This window comes from Dermatophagoides farinae, chromosome 2, assembly GCF_024713945.1.
Source record: "Dermatophagoides farinae isolate YC_2012a chromosome 2, ASM2471394v1, whole genome shotgun sequence".
Lineage (NCBI taxonomy): Eukaryota > Metazoa > Arthropoda > Arachnida > Sarcoptiformes > Pyroglyphidae > Dermatophagoides > Dermatophagoides farinae.
The window spans coordinates 5,492,968-5,510,961 of record NC_134678.1 but is presented as its reverse complement, the minus strand read 5'-3'; the positions used below and the strand labels follow the sequence as shown (position 1 = coordinate 5,510,961).

At 29.9% G+C, this 17,994-nt stretch overlaps 5 protein-coding genes across 7 annotated transcripts; 3 read left to right on the top strand and 2 right to left on the bottom strand.

Annotated features, from left to right (window-relative positions):
* Positions 1–48: 48 nt before the first annotated feature.
* Sbds (SBDS ribosome maturation factor) lies at positions 49–1,118 on the top strand. Its single transcript, XM_047063395.2, has 3 exons — positions 49–290; positions 350–839; positions 895–1,118. The coding sequence occupies exons 1-3, from the start codon at positions 166–168 to the stop codon at positions 1,015–1,017; spliced, it is 738 nt and encodes a 245-aa protein (XP_046919351.1). The 5' UTR covers positions 49–165; the 3' UTR covers positions 1,018–1,118.
* LOC124492860 (transmembrane protein 185B) lies at positions 1,015–3,231 on the bottom strand. The gene is made up of 3 exons (XM_047055868.2): positions 2,885–3,231; positions 1,747–2,819; positions 1,015–1,688 (listed from the first exon to the last, which is right to left on the bottom strand). Exons 1-3 carry the CDS (start codon positions 2,929–2,931, stop codon positions 1,348–1,350), a joined length of 1,461 nt encoding a protein of 486 aa, XP_046911824.1. The 5' UTR covers positions 2,932–3,231; the 3' UTR covers positions 1,015–1,347.
* A 349-nt stretch (positions 3,232–3,580) lies between these two features.
* Positions 3,581–16,364, bottom strand: bug (thioredoxin domain-containing protein bug). Its single transcript, XM_047055891.2, has 3 exons — positions 15,942–16,364; positions 4,365–4,687; positions 3,581–4,292 (listed from the first exon to the last, which is right to left on the bottom strand). The coding sequence occupies exons 1-3, from the start codon at positions 16,257–16,259 to the stop codon at positions 3,836–3,838; spliced, it is 1,098 nt and encodes a 365-aa protein (XP_046911847.2). The 5' UTR covers positions 16,260–16,364; the 3' UTR covers positions 3,581–3,835.
* LOC124492960 (uncharacterized) lies at positions 4,842–15,858 on the top strand. 2 transcript variants are annotated; one of them, XM_075735503.1, is made up of 4 exons: positions 4,842–8,123; positions 8,191–8,273; positions 11,872–14,091; positions 14,159–15,858. In XM_075735503.1, the coding sequence occupies exons 3-4, from the start codon at positions 12,526–12,528 to the stop codon at positions 14,801–14,803; spliced, it is 2,211 nt and encodes a 736-aa protein (XP_075591618.1). In that variant the 5' UTR covers positions 4,842–8,123; positions 8,191–8,273; positions 11,872–12,525; the 3' UTR covers positions 14,804–15,858. The 2 variants fall into 2 exon arrangements, with proteins under 2 accessions (XP_075591618.1, XP_075591619.1); XM_075735504.1 differs by lacking the exons at positions 4,842–8,123; positions 8,191–8,273 and adding an exon at positions 11,199–11,488.
* A 55-nt stretch (positions 16,365–16,419) lies between the features above and the next one.
* On the top strand, positions 16,420–17,891 carry LOC124492887 (luc7-like protein 3). Of its 2 annotated transcripts, XM_047055911.2 has the most exons (4): positions 16,420–16,652; positions 16,710–17,070; positions 17,136–17,678; positions 17,744–17,891. In XM_047055911.2, exons 1-4 carry the CDS (start codon positions 16,548–16,550, stop codon positions 17,755–17,757), a joined length of 1,023 nt encoding a protein of 340 aa, XP_046911867.1. In that variant the 5' UTR covers positions 16,420–16,547; the 3' UTR covers positions 17,758–17,891. The 2 variants fall into 2 exon arrangements, with proteins under 2 accessions (XP_046911867.1, XP_046911859.1); XM_047055903.2 differs by having other exon boundaries at positions 17,136–17,891.
* The last annotated feature ends 103 nt before the right edge of the window (positions 17,892–17,994 follow it).

The window sequence follows — 17,994 nt, the reverse complement described above, 5'->3', positions numbered from 1 at the left end:
TCAATAACGAACTTCATTCATAAATGACGATACAAAATTCTTTAAATGAGTGGACGGCGTAAAGTTGGAAAAAACGAGCACGCATATTTGAATTGGTGATTTCTCCATCACCATCATCATTAGAAGTTATTGACTTCAATTGGAATTATATTTACCGTAAAAAAGATGATCAAAACTCCTACTAATCAACAACGACTAACAAACGTGGCCATTGTTCGAATGAAAAAATGCGGCCAACGTTTTGAGATTGCATGTTATAAAAATAAAGTCATTTCTTATCGTGAAAAAATGTAAAATTTATTTTGACTTGTTCTTACTTGAATGATTGATTTTTTTTCGTTTTATCTAGTGAAAAAGATATAGATGAAGTTTTACAAACACCAGTAGTATTTGTCAATGTATCGAAAGGACAAGTGGCTAAAAAAGAAGATCTAATTAAATGTTTTCAAACCGATGATCACATGAAATGTTGCTTGGAAATCTTGAATAGAGGTGAATTACAAGTGAGTGAAAAAGAACGTCAACATCAGTTGGAATCTACATTCAAAGATATCGCTACAATCATTGCGGATAAATGCGTTAATCCAGAAACAAAACGACCATATCCAGTTGGAATGATTGAAAAATCAATGCGACAGATACATGTATCGGTTAAACAAAATCGAACATCCAAACAACAAGCATTGGAGATAATACCACAGCTGAAAAAAGTCATTCAGATTGAACGAGCACAAATGAAATTGAGAGTGTTGACTAATAAGAAGAATAAACCGAAAATGAAAGAATTCATTAGTACTTTGGAAGAGGAAAATGTTCTCGATGATGGTATCATCGAAATGGTAAACGTATTCGATTTCTCTATTATGATCAATTTTTTAATGAAAATTTATACAGATTTTTACTACAGATCCTGGAAATTATCGTTCAATTGATCAATTGGTTAGTAGTACACCCAAATCTGAACTTCATGTTCTTATGTTACAGGAAACGGTCGATGGAGATACCGGAATAGATTAATTCATCATTGTTTATGTTTTTTTTTATTTGAGTTAATTTTTCACTTGCTAAATTTTTTTTTTTGTTTGCAAAACAAAATAAAATATAATATTTACATAAAATTTTTTACTACTTTTGTTTAAATAATAATTGAAGTTTTTTTTATACAAAACACATTTTTTGGAATATTCTAATAGTTTTTTTTTTGTACAAGCTCTAAATTTTTAAATCTCCTATGATGTTGATGGAAATTATGATAGAATTTGATTAAATAATTAACAGCTTAAATAATATATATGAGGTTTCAGTTTGCTAAACATGAAGAGTTTGAAAAAAAAAATAAATCTGAGATCAATCTGGTATATCTAAACGCAACAGATTCGGTATAATAATGGCTGGCTGTTGAGTGATTGCCGATTTTTTTGAAATTTTCTTTCCATGTTTAGTTTTACTATCAGCACTGCTACCACCACCGGTATCTGTGGTATCATAATCCAGATTATTAACTATTATCAGTCCTGATTGTGTTAGATTGGTTCGTTCATTTTGTTGTTCAATACCATTTCTTTGTTCCAATGAATTCGGTGATGATAAAATTCCATTGAAATTATAAGAAATATTTGCATATTCTCGTAAACATGGACATAAGATTAGAAGAAATGAGCAAAAATCTTTTCGCATTCCAAACCACCCTGGAAATTGAAAAATTATTATTCAAAATATTTTGATTCAAATATGGATAATACATACATAGATTACCGCCTTTTGAACTGAATGACATACAAATCAGAATAGAAAAAGTAAAATACAATGGAACACCAATAGAAAAGTAATCCATATCGAATGAATAAGCCGAAACAAAGAATGGTGATTGAGTTGAAAGCATCTTCAATTGTTGATGATGATTATGATGATGTGTTTGACCTATGAATGGTTGTTGGCCAGCATTGGTAGCCATTGTAACGACATTTGATAATCCATCAATATTGTTATTTACACCAGTGTTGGGACCCGAATTCGGTGGCATGTGTGAGTAGATATGAATCATATTGAAAGTTCCATATGTGGTCGAAGGTGGTTCACCTAACAAACCGGTATTATAAAAATGTCCACCATTTCCAAACAATCCACCATTGGCTCGAAATTCTTTGGAATCCAATTTGCTTGAAAGTAAAACGAAAAAAACCAAAAGTGGAAGGACGACCAAGATGTATGCGATTGCAGTATAAAAACTTGCTTTACGCTGTTCCACCGATACTTCAGGAGTATGGAATAATATGACAGCAAATATTAATGCATACAAAACACCAATGATAGCTAAACAAAGTAGAATCCATAAAGGCACAAATACAACCACCCATGACCATGTTATGAAACGATCTAGGCGAAGTGCAATGAAAATAAATTGAAGGACATTCACCGAGCAGAAAAGTTCCAATTCAAAATCACGTTCATTTTTCAATGCCCAAACCGAAACTGCAACCGATAGTAATGAGATGAATATCAATGGTATGAATGCTAGCGACCAAAAATGTCGATCAGATTCCAATTTATCACAAACTAATAGCTCGAACATCAACAGCAATAATTGTAATGAAAGACTAATCAACATTGATTTGAAATGCGTATATGATGATTCTGATAGACGATATTCAGGATTACAAATCCAAACGGTAACACCGACCAAAGCGCCTGTGATGACCAAAAATTTCCATATCCATAATGGCGTAAATACTAACCACCAGGAGATCATAATTGTTTGATCCAAACGAAGTGCAAATAATATAGAAAATATCAACAATGATGTGTATACGACGAATTTACTTTGAAAACAGAATTAATTTAAATCAGCAAAAAAAAATAATAATTCAATTAATAATCCACTTACCTGGAATTGAAATCCTGAAACAACTTCTGACAATTCATTTTGTTCATTCAAAATCGTTTTGATAGTCAAATCTAATTTATAAATTAAATATCACCTTATAATACAAATGCTGCTTCCGATGTTAATGTTTTGTTTTCATTTATGGATTTATGTAGTCCCATTGATTCAGCGACCGTTGGTCCCAACAATGATCGATAATCAACTTTGAATCATTTCAAATGTTAATTAAAACAAATCTAAAAAACCACGATCAATGGGACAAGTTGAACAGATGATTTCTGGATGATGATGATGATGCGAAAAAAGGTGCAAATATACACAAACATTAAAAAAAATGAGCTCGCACATAACTTGGAACTCTGAAAATGTTGTTTGATAAAATTGATTGAAACCTCCGAAAGATTGCAGCACTATGACATGAGAAAAAAGATTTAAAAAATCGAGAAAATGGGCTAAATTGTTTTTGCAATGTACGAATCGATCGAATTCGATCATAAAATAAATGTACAAAAATGGCCGTATCGATTTCGATCCAATGTTCAAAAAGAGAGTCCAATCCTGTCAAATGATCAGAATGAATCACGCTTGTTTATTATCAACATCAAACACTTTTAGAAAAGGGTAGCCCAAAAATGAAATCGAATGATTTAATGTTATGTGGGAAAGCAATTAAGAGAAATTTTGTTTTTGTACAAATTTCTTTTTCAATATTTTAATTTTTGAATATTTACAGAAAAAAAATAAATCTATTTGATGATGATGTGATATTTAAAACAAGCAAACAAACAAATAGATTGATGATCACAATATTGAATCCTGATCTTTTATCGCTACGGTTCGATTGAATGATCGATTGATAAAGATTGATCAATGATTTCCAACGGCAATCAGCTCAAAGATCAATCAATTTATCAATCATTTGATTGATCAATACATCAATCATAAATCAAATTAATCGGCATGTTCATGATGTTGAACAGTTTGTGCCCATTCATTCCACATTCCTCGAACATGATCTTTGATCATTGCGAATAAATTTGAACGAAAAAAATGATAGAACAAAACGATTAAGCAAAATTTCCAGCAAAATATAAGCAGATAATTTTGCTGATTTTCGAGATGTATCACTAATGGACCATTACGATCATTATCAGTAATATTCCAGAAAATTCTATCGTATGAAAATGTTTTATTTCCATTATTCACATTTTCTTCGTCATTGTTGATTTCTTCAACTTCATGATGATCGGTAACATTTGGTTTTATCGGTTCTAATGAAGTTAATGAACGAATAAATTCAACAAGACCATCCATTGTGATATCGGTACGATTATATTTGGCTACAGCACGTCCATTATAAAGGAAATACATGCTTGGTACACCCGAAACACCGAAACGAATTGTGATACTATATAAATTCAGCAATTAGTGATTAATAATCATTTTTAATAATTCAATGATTTATTTATTTATAACAAACCTATAATGATAATAAGCATCGATGGCCATCACATACATCTGTGGATAGAGACGACCAAGTGCATTGAATTGTGGTGCAGCTGCCGCACTGAATCGACACCAATTGTAATAGAAAATCATTATGGCACATTGGCCTGTTTCATTGGAAGATGTGGTCATATTAGATGTTGTAGCTGTTTCATTATCAATTGTAGATGTTTTTTCTTCCGGATAATTATTTTCATTACTTGAATGATTCATATAGAAAAAATCAACGATGAAATAATTTTTCAATTGAAGATAACTAGGTATCGATGATGAATTGACTACAATTAGTTGTGCTGTCTGAAATTCAATGGGAAAAAATGGAATGATTTTAATATTCGTTTTTTTTTTTTTTTTTTTTGAAGAAAAAAAAGGTGAAAAAGGGGATAATGATAAACTCAAGAAAGATGACAAAAAATTACGCGCGAAATTTTTTTTTTTTTGAGATATTCAAAAATATCGTATCGCTATATAGTCAAAAAAATGAAAGAGAAAGGAAAAACGTGTATTATATATATGTATATATAGATTTGCCAAATGTTTTGTAAAAAATTAGATGTTCAAATGAATGAGCATGACGCCGTCGATAAACGCCATGGATCATCAACAATAACAAACAAAACATCAATATGTAGTAGTGGCATTATTAACAATGTTATGTGAATACATTAAGTTTGTTTTCATTTTTTTTTTTTTTTTTTTTGGTTGTTGTTGTTGTTGTTATTATCAAAATAAATGATTGAATGATGATGTGCATTCTTGAATCATCAGCGCCATCACAGAAAGGAAAAACAACATTTTTTTTCTCAGAATAATAAACAAACATATTCTCTCTTAATTTTTCTCTTATAAAATTTTGTTTTGAATGTTTTTTTTCACCATGATCATCATCCATTCATTTTAATTGATAAATTTTTTTTTTTTTGATATTTGCTGAATTATTGAACAAATTCAAGAAAAAAATTTCGAAAAATTTATTTTGGCTGCAACAGCTACCACACACATACACAAACACACACACACAATCTTTTTTATATAACCACATACTTTGCTTCCATCATTATTATATATTTGTGGCCATACAAGATTTTTTTTTTTTTAGTGCTCGCTTTGGATTTTCGTCATTGATATATATATCATTGAAGATATAAACACACACACACACACACATATATACAATCGACATCCATCTTTCTTTCAATGAACCATCTCTTATACATAGCATTTATCCATCCGCGATCTTAACATATCGAGGAATTTTTTTCATATATACTCGGCATCTTTTTTCTTCTTCATATATATACTTTATATATGTACAAACAAGCATCCAAAATAAAATCAACATTGCAACTCGACAAAACAAAAACAAAAAAATTTGCCACCACCACCACCAGCCAGCACACCAAAACAAAAACAACCACGACGTCGACGAAAATTTATCCTGTTGGATATTTTGCTGCTTATTTTTGAGATTGAATCTTTAACAGTGTTTCACAGTGTGTGCGTGTGTGTTCTTTATTCAATTCTTGTTCATTCTTTTTGTTGTTGTTGTTGTTGTTGTTGTTTGAAGTAAATCAACCAGCTACAGGCATTGCATCAATGATAACAAACAAAATACCATTACACACACACACACACACACACATCAAATCAAAAGTAAACAATATCGAGAGCAAAAACTTTTCTCTTGTTTCATGTTCCACAAAGCAAGCAAGCAAGCAAGCATCATTGCACGACAATAATAACAACAACATCAACAATAACAACAAAAAAAAAACAAAAACATTGATAATTCTGAATAACCAACATTCATGAATATGAAAGAACGATTTAAAACGAAATCGAGATCAAAAATAAAATCCATTTAATTTCATTTCAAATAAAAAACGTCAAAAACATTCATTGACATTTTTGTTTGTTTGTTTGTTTGTTTTTTCGATCCGGGAAATTTTTAAACATAAGATTCATTTCAAACAAACAAACCAACATACAGAGAAAAAACCCAAAATTTTTCGAATCAATCAATTAATTAATCCGGTGAGACTATTTGAAACATTAATTATTTCTTTTTTTTTTCTTCTTAATTTTCTAAAAAAGAAAGTTTAGAAAAACTGTGAACTGAATAATAAAAAAAAAATTGAAACATCATCCAATTGTTTGTATGTATGGGTTTTTGTTATGCTTATTATAGATAGACATATAGATTTTATATTATTTTAGATTGATTGATAGGATCCATTGTTATCACGATAGTGATAAAAAAAAATATCATTATCATCATCATCATCATAGTAATAATTATAATTTTGTCGACAATAACAACCAAAAAAATATTGTTTTTTTGACGTGTTGTTACAAAACACCTCCAAAACAATCAGCCATTTATCAATCAAAATCAAAAGAAAAAAAAATAATACCAAAACCAACAAAAACGTCGACGACAACAACCTGTGTGCGCTTTTGTACATATATAATCCCTCTCTTTTTTTTTCTTCAATTCTCATATTGTATATACATACAATTATGCACCAATATCATCATCATCATCATCATCGTTCATCATCCATAGCGATCAGTATCAAAACCTATTGAACAACGTTGTCGTCTTCAAAACTATCATCCTCAAAAAAAAGTACATTGTGCATGGATATGATACATTGGAATGACATATAGGATAATATACTTAGAAAAGAGGGGAGAAACGAGAAAAAAAATCAACACTTAAAGAAGCAAATATAAGAAGAGAAAGGAAATCAACGAGAAAGTTAAAAAAAAACGTCGCCATCAGTATCCAATATCATCATCATCATCATAGTCATCGTCATTATCATCATCATTTAGTTTTAATAGCTAAAAGTCCTGTTTATTAGATGGCTCATTCATTGCAATTCACTCGCGTGTATTCAATGTGTGTTTTCACAAAATTCATTTCAATGTCTATGATTTAGGTGTACGTTTTGTTCACTAAAAAAAAAAAAAAAAATTGAACCCAAACAACAGTGAAGAAAATTATTTTTTATATTCATACCATCAAATTAAAAAAAAAACTTTCAAACACGCCTACATACAATTGTTTTTATTATTGTTTATGGATCGGTAATTATGATTATTGCATCATCATCATCTTCATCATCATTAATTCATTCATATAGTAGTGAAATATAATTGATTTGTGAAGATATTGTGTAAATTTTTCTTTTGTGTCTACAACACTGTGTCAATTGTGATTGTGTATTTTTTTTTAAATATAATTGTAATCCAGTATATATTGATTAATTGGGATTTTCTTCATATGTGCGTGTTGTGTGTTTAGTGTTCCAAAGAAATGAAACAATTATATTATATTATTATTAACAAAAATTGGTACAACATTGACAATTTCAAGTCTACGAATTTTTTTCTATTATTTGTTTCATCGATGATGTCATAGATGATTTCAATTGAAAATAACAGAAATACTAAATAATAATAATCTAGCCCAAAAGAAAAGAAGAAAGAAAATTCTATTAATTATAATAGTCATCATAGTTATAATAATAATAATAATTTGTTATTAAAGTTTGTATAATCGGCTACATGTTTGTATTTTCATCTACGGCTTCCCTTCGGTCTTGAAAATTCACAAACAATCAATATTGGATCAATACATTCTTTATATTATAAAAATTTAATCGTAGAATTGTATCTACAAAACTACAGCAACAGCAAGCGAGTTGTCTGAATAATTCTGAAATAGGTTGGAATCTTTTCATTTTTTTTTTCATTTTTTCTATCATTTAATCAATCATTTTATTTCCTGGCAGCCATTAACGAAAACGACGACAAAATATATTTGTAAAGATCAACTGAAATAACAAACGAAGACATTGGCATTCAATTGCTCAAGGTAAATTTTTGCCGTTCCTCTTTCATTTATTTTCTTCAATATTCTGGATTATTCAAGAGGGAAAACAAGAGAAATTATTTTTGAAAGTAAATTTAGAATTTTGTTTTCATGATTTCATGTTTTCATCTTCATTCACGGAAGAAAGAAATAATGTATAGTGAACCAAAGTGAAGGATTTATATTTCAAGGATTGTCAACTATTGAACGATTGTGTCTGTCTGTGTGTGTGTGTGTGTTTGAATCGGAAGTTTATAAGTGTGGACCAAAAACAAAATGAGAAAAATATTTTTCCCTCTACTTGATTTTCTATGTTAGTATAGGACAGTAGCATTTGACGGTTGGTTGTCGGTATGTTCAAATTTTCTGCTTCACTTAAATAAAAAAAAAAAATAGTGAGAGCTGAAGAATACACTAATTTGGTTCTTATCGATTCTGGTGCGTAGGACGATAACAAAGAGAAAAAAGACGACGGAAAGAAGATTATGAATAGTGGAGAGACGACGGAGAAAGAAAACAACCAAACTCAATCGACACCAACCATCTAACAATCAGAAGGTCGAATATGACGTTTGTAACTGATTTTTTTCCGCCGCTCACACAAATAATCAAATAGTTTAGTTTTATATATTATTTTAGACTAGTTGACTGGTTAGTTTGGTTCATTTTTTTTTTTTTTTTTTGTATAAAAAATGGATTTTTCTTTTCAACTTATTTTTCATCTGTCACCATCATTACCAACCAATGTATGAGATATTTTGTCTAATGGAATTGAATTCTAAGGAAATGGAAATTATTTCGACTTAAACGGCGACAATGACAACAACAGCAACAACATTAGTGATCTTCAAATTCTTTAGATTCAAAATCAATGAAAGAATTTGTTTGTTTGTAAATTGATCAGCAGGTTGTCAAATACATTCAATTCTTTTTGTTTTCAAACGAGATTTTTGATTGATTTCCTTCTTTGGAAACGAAAGAGGTTTGTTGGTCGATTTTTTTAAAAATCGTTGTTGTTGTTTTTGGTGATATTTTGATTATTTTTTTTCTAATATAAAGTTACTTGAATATAGAAAAGCCTTTTGGGCATCATATTATCCGATTCTAGTATATTCATTTTTGTTTTATTTTGTTCTATTCACTATACTAGAATAATAATAAGAATAACTGATGATTCAAGCTTGTCATCCATTGAGAAAAAAAAATAAAAATATAATAATTCACTCACAAACAGACACATACACACATAAACAACTTTCTCCCTCTCTCTCTATTTCTATATAAATCCCATTCTCAAGGATTCTCTTTTCTCATCATCATCGTCATATATACATGAATGATCAAATTCAAAACATGGAAAACTTTTCTATACAAACATACAAAACGATTACACTACATGCCTCTCTTAATAATATTTTTTTTTTATTTTTATTTTCCTACTTACAAACACAAAAAAAAGATTGTATTCTAAAAAGAGGATATAGTGGTACCTATCAAGGACGGAATGATGCCGAACATTACAGAAAAACATTATTTTACAGTATATTATTCTTCATTCATACATAGAATGTTGATTAACAAAATAGATAGATAGTAAATAAAACAAAACAAAACAAAAAAATATATTCGATGAGAATTTGAACACTCGGATTTGATTCGACAAAACATCGAATCATTTCTGAATCTTATCATTATTATTATTATTATAATATTGTACTTTGAAAAATAGATTAATTTCAAACTTGAATTAAATTTTCTATATATTCAAATCCTTTTTTTTGAGGGGATTTTCCATTGTTCATTATTTTGATTTAATCGTAAATCATGATAAGATTAGATTTTCTTTATATGATGATGATGATGATTATACTTATTGATAAAACTATATATTCATTTATTTATTGTAATCATATGGATGAAATACCGGTGTCATTTGTTATGAATATGTGAAATATATGATAAATAATTTTTGTTTTTGTGGTGATATATACCCCAATAGTATATTACCGATCGTTTAGTACAATAACAAATATATTTTACAATCCTTTTAAAAACCAAAATTAGTACTAGAAATCCATTATCGTTGATTTTTTTTCATAATAAACAAACAAAATGCCAACAAAAAGTATCATCATCATCATCATCATTATCATCATGAGGATCATCATCATCAAGACAAACATACTATTTTTTTCCTCAAAACATCAACATCAACATCAACAACAACAACAACATCGACGATTACACAAAATTTTCAAGGTTAGGGAAATCCTTACCGCACACATATAAACAACATAAACATAGAACACAACAACAACAACAAATGGAGAAAAATATCATAGTTGAAGTGAGAAAGAGAAAATGGCGCGCCATAATATATATAATAAAATATAATATAAGTGTATTTATGGCGAATCCTGTTTCAATTTTTTTTTCTTTTCTCATATACTATTATAGTGATGATGATGATGATGATGGTGTGGATGGCATAGCATCGATTAGGATCCAATTAATCTGAGAGGAAAGAAGAGGGAATGGTAGAGAAAGAGAGAGTAGGCATAATGAAAAAAAAAATAAAAAATAAAATAAAATCAGAATGAAATAGCAGAAGTGGCATTTTGAATCAAGTTGTGTTGCATAAACACACACACACACACACACACGCACAAATAATAGAGAGATTGAAAAGCGTTTAAATTACGAATCAATTAACCAATTGTAATTGTATATCCAAATGTATGTGTTGATATATATATTTTTTTAAGCTATTAGTGTGTTCTAAACATTATATTCGTGCGATGCCAATGTCACAAGACATTTAGATGTTTTTTTTTACGGTTCGTTTAGTTATTTTCATCGTAGTTGTTGTTAATCATTCTTTGTTCTATACGTAATTTGTTTGTTTATTTTCTCTTTCATTCCGCATCACAGTGATGCGACGTCATGATTTAATTAATTCATAACGTATAACCCCCGTTATAAATAAGAAAACACACACAAAAAAAAATACTTGGTTTCTGTTTCACTGACTTGAGCTCTGATTCATTCACTTGGCGAGACTTGCCTTCATTCATTGTTCACCGACACACACACACACACGCATCCACATTTTTTTTTTTTTTTTTTTGTTAAAAAAGTTATTCTTCATTCTATGAAAGAAAAAAAAACTTAAACTTTTAAATAAGAAATAAGATTCTGGTTTTTTCCATTTAATTCCGGTACGAAAAAAGAATTAATGTGTAGGCCTCAAATGTTAATCTACATTAATAATGTTTTACTTTAATGATTTTTTTCTTATTATTGTTCGTTGAATCATTTTTTTTTAAAGTTAAAACAAAATTTTTTATTTAATGCTAGAATTAATGTACACCATTCAAGTGATTTTGTGAATTTCTTTGAAGAAATCTGTAAATTATAATCGATTAGAAATAGTGTATTTGTGTGTTATTCTTTATAACTTTCTAAAATCGATTGTTTCTTATTTTTTGAAAAAAAAATCGTTTTCTGACAATAATTTATTCTTTTTTTTTCTTTATCTTCCATATATTCTCCGTACTTTTGAATATCACACCACATTCGATTTAATTCATTCATTCAATAGTGGGGGGGATAATCAACGTTCATCTTTAATGATTTCTCAATATTTTCATTTTCAACATAAATAAAAAAAATAAAATGATCAAATCATCATAATTTCCAAAGTTTTATTCGATCATCATCATCATTATTAATCATCAATCAAGATTTTTTTACGATTGAAGTTTGCATAGTTTGAATTTTTATTCATACAAAATATCATTCACCATTCACCATAATTTATATCAATCAATATCAATATTGAACACTAATCATTGTGAAGATTTGTGTAGTGATTAAATCAAAAAAAAAATTGATCAAATATACTCATTCATAAGGAACGTGTTGAGAGAAAAGATTTATTTTTTTTATATATAAATTAAAAAAAAAGATTTAATTTTTGCTTATTGAAAAATTTATACACTGAAAACTGTTTGTATCTTCATATATGTCTATATGTTTTTTTTTCTTGGTGTTCCTTGAAGATTTCAATATCAAAATCAAAGTGAAATATATATCTATCTTATCATCGTCATCATCTAATCACACAAACAACACATATATACAGAGTTGATCATGATAAACATATACTCTCAATAAATTGAGTAATGATATCGATTTTTACTCATTTTTGTTTTTCATTGTATAAGTATGAATAAGAATAATAAACGAATGAAACATGTCGCGAACAAATTTCAAACAGCAGCTCATGAAAGAGCAATTACTACAGGAAGAATTGCGTCAAACATCGAAACAACAATCATCATCAACAACAACAATGACATCTAGCAACAATACAAATAATAATAATAATCAACAGAATCCGACAACATCAGCTACATCAAACATTTCCAATGGAATTAGAATTCAAACATTCGCTTCATCATCTTCATCATCATCTACGGTTACGGCAGCAGCCGGAAATAATTCTAATGATCATCAACAATCATCATCAAACATTCCTTCAGCTCAACAACAACAAGCATCTGAACCAATGGTTATCAATTTTCCAAATTCAACAAACTCTCCACATCATCAAATTATACCTGGAGGAGCAGGATTCAGCTTACCACTACAATTGCAATTGTTCGGCGGTGGTGGTGGTGGTGGTGGAATGAATTCTAGTTCACCATTCGGCAGTAGTAATCAACAACAACCGCAACCAATTTCGATCCAACATCAACCAATACATAATAATAATCAGAATATTCAATTTAATGGGCCGCATTCATTGAATGCAACATTATTGCAACAAACCGCTAATCAAACTGGACATAACATGGACAGAATTGGCGCTAGTCTATTGAGAAATCATATTGCCTCTCAACAACAACAATCACAAACATCAAATAGGCCAGAACAACAGTCGTCGCCATTTGCATTAAGTCCAGAAAGTCCATTATCAGGTGGTGGACCATCTTCGGCTTCCGACTTTGATGATGTTTTCGATGGCATAATGCGTTTGGATACGGCCGGTATTGACGATATTGATAATATATCAGCAACTATTGTCGAAATGAGCAGTGGCTCTGGAAACAATTTCTTCAATCCTAATAGCCAAAATAGTGCACTAATGGATATAGGCGATCAAAAAACATTGATTCCACATACACTACCGGATCGTATGGAATCATTCTTATTATCGAATCCGATTCAAAATCCTAATCTAGTATCACATTCGCCAATCAATGCTGGTTCGCTCAAAACACCCAATAATAGTCCGGGAAACAATTCACAATCAAGCCCAGTGGCCATAAAATCATCAGCAACAAATAGGTTTGGCGGTTCATCACAATTAGGACGATCAGTTACAACAGGTGGTCATCGTCTTTCCGGCACAACCTCAACTGTATCATCATCTTGTCCACAATTGACCGAACAAGAATTAAAAGCATGGCAAAAAGACCGACAGAAAAAAGATAATCATAATCAGATTGAACGTCGTCGTCGATATAATATCAATGATCGTATTAAAGAATTAGGAACACTATTGCCACGAAATGCGGATGATCCAAAACATTTTGAACTGGTCAAAGATATGAAACAGAACAAAGGCACTATATTGAAAGCCTCTGTTGATTATCTAAAGCTATTGAAACAGGAAAATGTTCGTCTAAATGATGAATTCGATCGAGCTTTAGGTGAAACTAGAAAGACTAAGGAAGAGAATCATCGCTTACAAGAAGTTCTTTTCACTCTATTGAAAAAACTAAACGTTACAGAAGGAAGGTCAATGGAATCGATCGTAAGTTCTCATTCACATAGTTATCATTGTTAATTTTAATTTGTTTATTTATTTCATCATTATTCAGATGGCTGAAATACATTCAATGACATCATCAAACAAGCAAACAGCGAATGAAACTTCGATTGCCAATGGCCATCGTCAAAACAATTCCAAAGAGGATCAACAATTCGATATGGTTGATTATAAAATGGATTATCACAATTCGATCAATTCACCAGCGAATTCGCCGTCAACAGATTACCTCGATACTGCATCGGCTATGAACAAACATCCGATTGGAGTTGGCAGTGTAGGTAGCAGCAGTGCCGGTGGTTTTCAGATTGTCAAAGAGGAACCCAATGAATCACCATCACCTATGATCAATCACCATCAATTATCATCGCCAATGAGTCCTGCAGGTAGTAATCCTATATTGAGATCTATTCATCAGCAAACAACGACGAGCAGCCAACAGTCATCAAATAATAGCAGTGGAAATGGTGGATACTTTTTGGCTGTAAGAAATTCTCAACATCCACATCAACATCATATTCAACAACATCAGCTTCAACAATTAATGATGAATTCAGGCAATGCTACTACTAACAATGGACAAACTTTTGGCCAATTGAATTCATCGAACTTATTGAGTCAGACACAACAATTAGCTACATCAACAATAATTAAGAATGAAGCATTCTCACCACAATCAATGGACATCTGTAATTGATTATATATATGTGTGTGTGTCATCATACTCAAATATTATCATTAATCATTAATATTTTATGATTCAAGATTATCATTATAATTGAATGATTAACATATTCACATACATCCATACATTTTTTTCCCTCTCTGTCTTTTTCCTAAAAAACAACATCACATCAACCTTATCAAAAGAATGAATTCTAATACTAAAGATTTAATTTAATACATTTATATTCAGTTATATTTTTTTCTCGCTTGGTTCCGTTGCCTTGATTATAATACACAAGTTTTCTTTCTCTCTCTCTCTCTCGCTTTCATTTTCATACACGTAAAAAATGTTCTGTGTTTGGATTGTATTTGAATTTCGCAAATGATTCAAATATTCTGTTGGATTTTTATTCTAATTTTTATTTCTATTTTTTTCCTTTCATTTTTTTTGTGATTCTCTTTTTATTCATACAACAATGACAATATACCAGACACATTATATTTGTTCATACACACACAAACACACACACACACAGTGTTGCCATTTATCATCGTGTCAAATTCTTTATTTCAGATTTATAATTCGAGTCATAACCATACAGAACATACAGAACAACTCATTTTTCTCTTGGAACTATTTTTATAATTTTTTTTCTACCTATCAAACCTCTCAAAATCGATCGCTGCTATACATTGACTCTACTCATCTCCCCCCCCCAAAAAAAACATCTGATACACTAAACTGTGCAATTATAAGGAATGAAATGAATGTCAAAAATCATTGGATTTTGATTTGATTCCGAAAAAAACAAGAAAAAAAATTATAAATGATATTGAAATTCTTCAAGATTTTTTATCATTCATGTTATTAATTTAATTTCAGGAATTTATTTTTATCTCAATCATTTACAGCTATAAATATATTTTGTTCCTGATTTATTCACCTGTAACAAACACACACACACACACACACACACTCCTATAAAGTTTCCAAGATTGAATGAGAAAGATGAAAAAATCAATCAATTTCACACAATACTGATGATAAATTTAATTAATAAAACCATTTTTGGAAATTGAAAAAAACCCTCACAATAGCATTAATTTATTACAAAGTGAAATTTCGTAAGATTTAAAAAAATCTAAAAATAAAATCACGAGAAACCTACCTCGTTCCGTTCGACCGGCGTACAGTTATATCGGACATAATTAGGACTATTTATGGTCGTCATAGAATTTTCTTCATTGATTTTTGATGATTGACTTTCGAAAACTGATGAATGGTTAACATTATTGATTTGTTCATTCAAATCGGAATGATTATTATTGTTATTATTAGTATCAATATCTGACGAATCATTCTGTATGATAGATTCTATATTTTCAGCGGACATTTCGATTGTTGAATTCTCTGAATAATCTGTACAATCAGCTGTCATGAAGATAAATATAATAAATATGATCGTATGAAATTCGAATCGATTCATGATTTAAAAATGATGGAAAAAAATGAGTATGAAATCGAAAAATTATATTTCTTTGAATATTTTTTCCGTTTTGTTGCTGTAATTGAGGCGCATTTCTCAATGAATAAATATCATTTAACGTTCTATATGAACGCATGGCATATATCATATATGAATTCTAAATGCTCAGATGTTTTTCAATATTTTTTTTAGATTTATTTCAAATTGTTCATTATCGTTTACATTGGTCATAAAAATCAACTTATAGATCAGGAATCTAATAATCTAATATTCTAGTGACAAAAGGCAATGGCCATCAATGCTGCAAAACAATTGTTAGATGAACTTATGGGTCGTGAACGTGATCTAGCGCCAAATGATAAACGTTGTATGCTTAATTGGGATGATCAAACCGTAAGTTTAATCATAAAACTATCATTATACACATTAAATCTTTCTCTATAATATTAGGTTTGTAAACATTTCTTGGTAAAGTTTTGTCCAAATGCATTATTCATCAATACCAAAGCTGATATTGGTCCGTGTGCACTAGTACATGATGATTACCTAAAACGTCAATATCAATCCAAAGCAACTAAGCTGGAAAAACGACAATACGAAGATGATTTCATTCGATTTTGCCAGGCTCAATTGAATGATGTTGAAAAGAAAATAAAACGCGCTAAACAACGTTTAGAGATGAGCCAAATAGAAAAGATGAATATAGCAGGTAATTCGTGTCCGCTTAATGAAGAACATCAAGAACGGATTCGTGAAATAACGGAAAAAATCGAGAAACTTTTAGAGGAAATTCAACAACTTGGTTGCGAAGGTTTTATTAATTCAAAAACCTTTTAGTTTTAGACTCATGATTTTTTTATTTAAATTTATTCATAGGCAAAGTTGAAGAAGCGCAAACTTCTATGAAAGAGGTTGATCAGTTAAAAGAAGAACGAGCACAAATTAAACGTGAAAATCAATCTGGCCATTGGATACAGAAAAAAGCTGAAATTGGAGTCGCACAAGAAAAACAAATGGAAGTTTGTGATGTATGTGGTGCATTTTTAATTGTTAATGATGTGCAACAACGTGTAGATGATCATCTTATGGGTAAACAACATGTTGGCTATGGTAAATTGAAAAATGCTCTCGATGAGATTATGGAAAAACGTCGTCGTGATGAAGACGAAAAAGAAGAATCAAGATCTTCACGACATCACGATAATCGGGACAATTATTATCGGTATCGTGATCGACGATTAAATACATCATCACGTCGTTCTCGCGATCATGAAAGCCATCATCATCGATCATCACATTATTCTCATGGCAGCGGCCGTCATAATAGGAATCGATCTCGTTCTCGATCGCCTGATAAATCTGGACATCAACATGATCGTTCGTCTAGAAATTCATTTCATCGTCAATCATCAAACAATGGTACCACCGCTAAATATTAAATCTTATTGATTTCAAATTTCTTGATATTTTTTGATTCATTATAGCCGAAAAAACATGAATTACAAATACAAATTGACAAACAAAAATTTGTAAGGAAAAAAGTTGAAAATTTTGCTTTAAAAACACCAGGTACGGCTTTATTGATTTGATTGAATGATTTAGATGTAAGAAACAAAATGACATTTATTTCCATAATTAATGCTAATCGAATTAGGTTGAACTAACATTTTTTTTCACCAGGCATAATCGAATAGCTGTCATTTTCAAATGTAAATATATAATATAATAATTTTTT

Coding starts and splice junctions, on each gene's coding strand:
- Sbds (XM_047063395.2), top strand. CDS start 166: ATGATCAAAACTCCTACTAATCAACAACGACTAACAAACGTGGCCATT. Junction 291..349: donor ATTTCTTATCGTGAAAAAAT/GTAAAATTTATT, acceptor CGTTTTATCTAG/TGAAAAAGATATAGATGAAG. Junction 840..894: donor ATGATGGTATCATCGAAATG/GTAAACGTATTC, acceptor AAATTTATACAG/ATTTTTACTACAGATCCTGG.
- LOC124492860 (XM_047055868.2), bottom strand. CDS start 2,931: ATGAACAAAATGAATTGTCAGAAGTTGTTTCAGGATTTCAATTCCAG. Junction 2,820..2,884: donor TTTCAGGATTTCAATTCCAG/GTAAGTGGATTA, acceptor CTGTTTTCAAAG/TAAATTCGTCGTATACACAT. Junction 1,689..1,746: donor TTCAAAAGGCGGTAATCTAT/GTATGTATTATC, acceptor TTCAATTTCCAG/GGTGGTTTGGAATGCGAAAA.
- LOC124492960 (XM_075735503.1), top strand. CDS start 12,526: ATGTCGCGAACAAATTTCAAACAGCAGCTCATGAAAGAGCAATTACTA. Junction 14,092..14,158: donor GAAGGTCAATGGAATCGATC/GTAAGTTCTCAT, acceptor ATCATTATTCAG/ATGGCTGAAATACATTCAAT.
- bug (XM_047055891.2), bottom strand. CDS start 16,259: ATGAATCGATTCGAATTTCATACGATCATATTTATTATATTTATCTTC. Junction 4,688..15,941: donor CGCCGGTCGAACGGAACGAG/GTAGGTTTCTCG, acceptor ATTGAATTTCAG/ACAGCACAACTAATTGTAGT. Junction 4,293..4,364: donor GATGCTTATTATCATTATAG/GTTTGTTATAAA, acceptor GAATTTATATAG/TATCACAATTCGTTTCGGTG.
- LOC124492887 (XM_047055903.2), top strand. CDS start 16,548: ATGGCCATCAATGCTGCAAAACAATTGTTAGATGAACTTATGGGTCGT. Junction 16,653..16,709: donor TTAATTGGGATGATCAAACC/GTAAGTTTAATC, acceptor CTATAATATTAG/GTTTGTAAACATTTCTTGGT. Junction 17,071..17,135: donor TCAACAACTTGGTTGCGAAG/GTTTTATTAATT, acceptor ATTTATTCATAG/GCAAAGTTGAAGAAGCGCAA.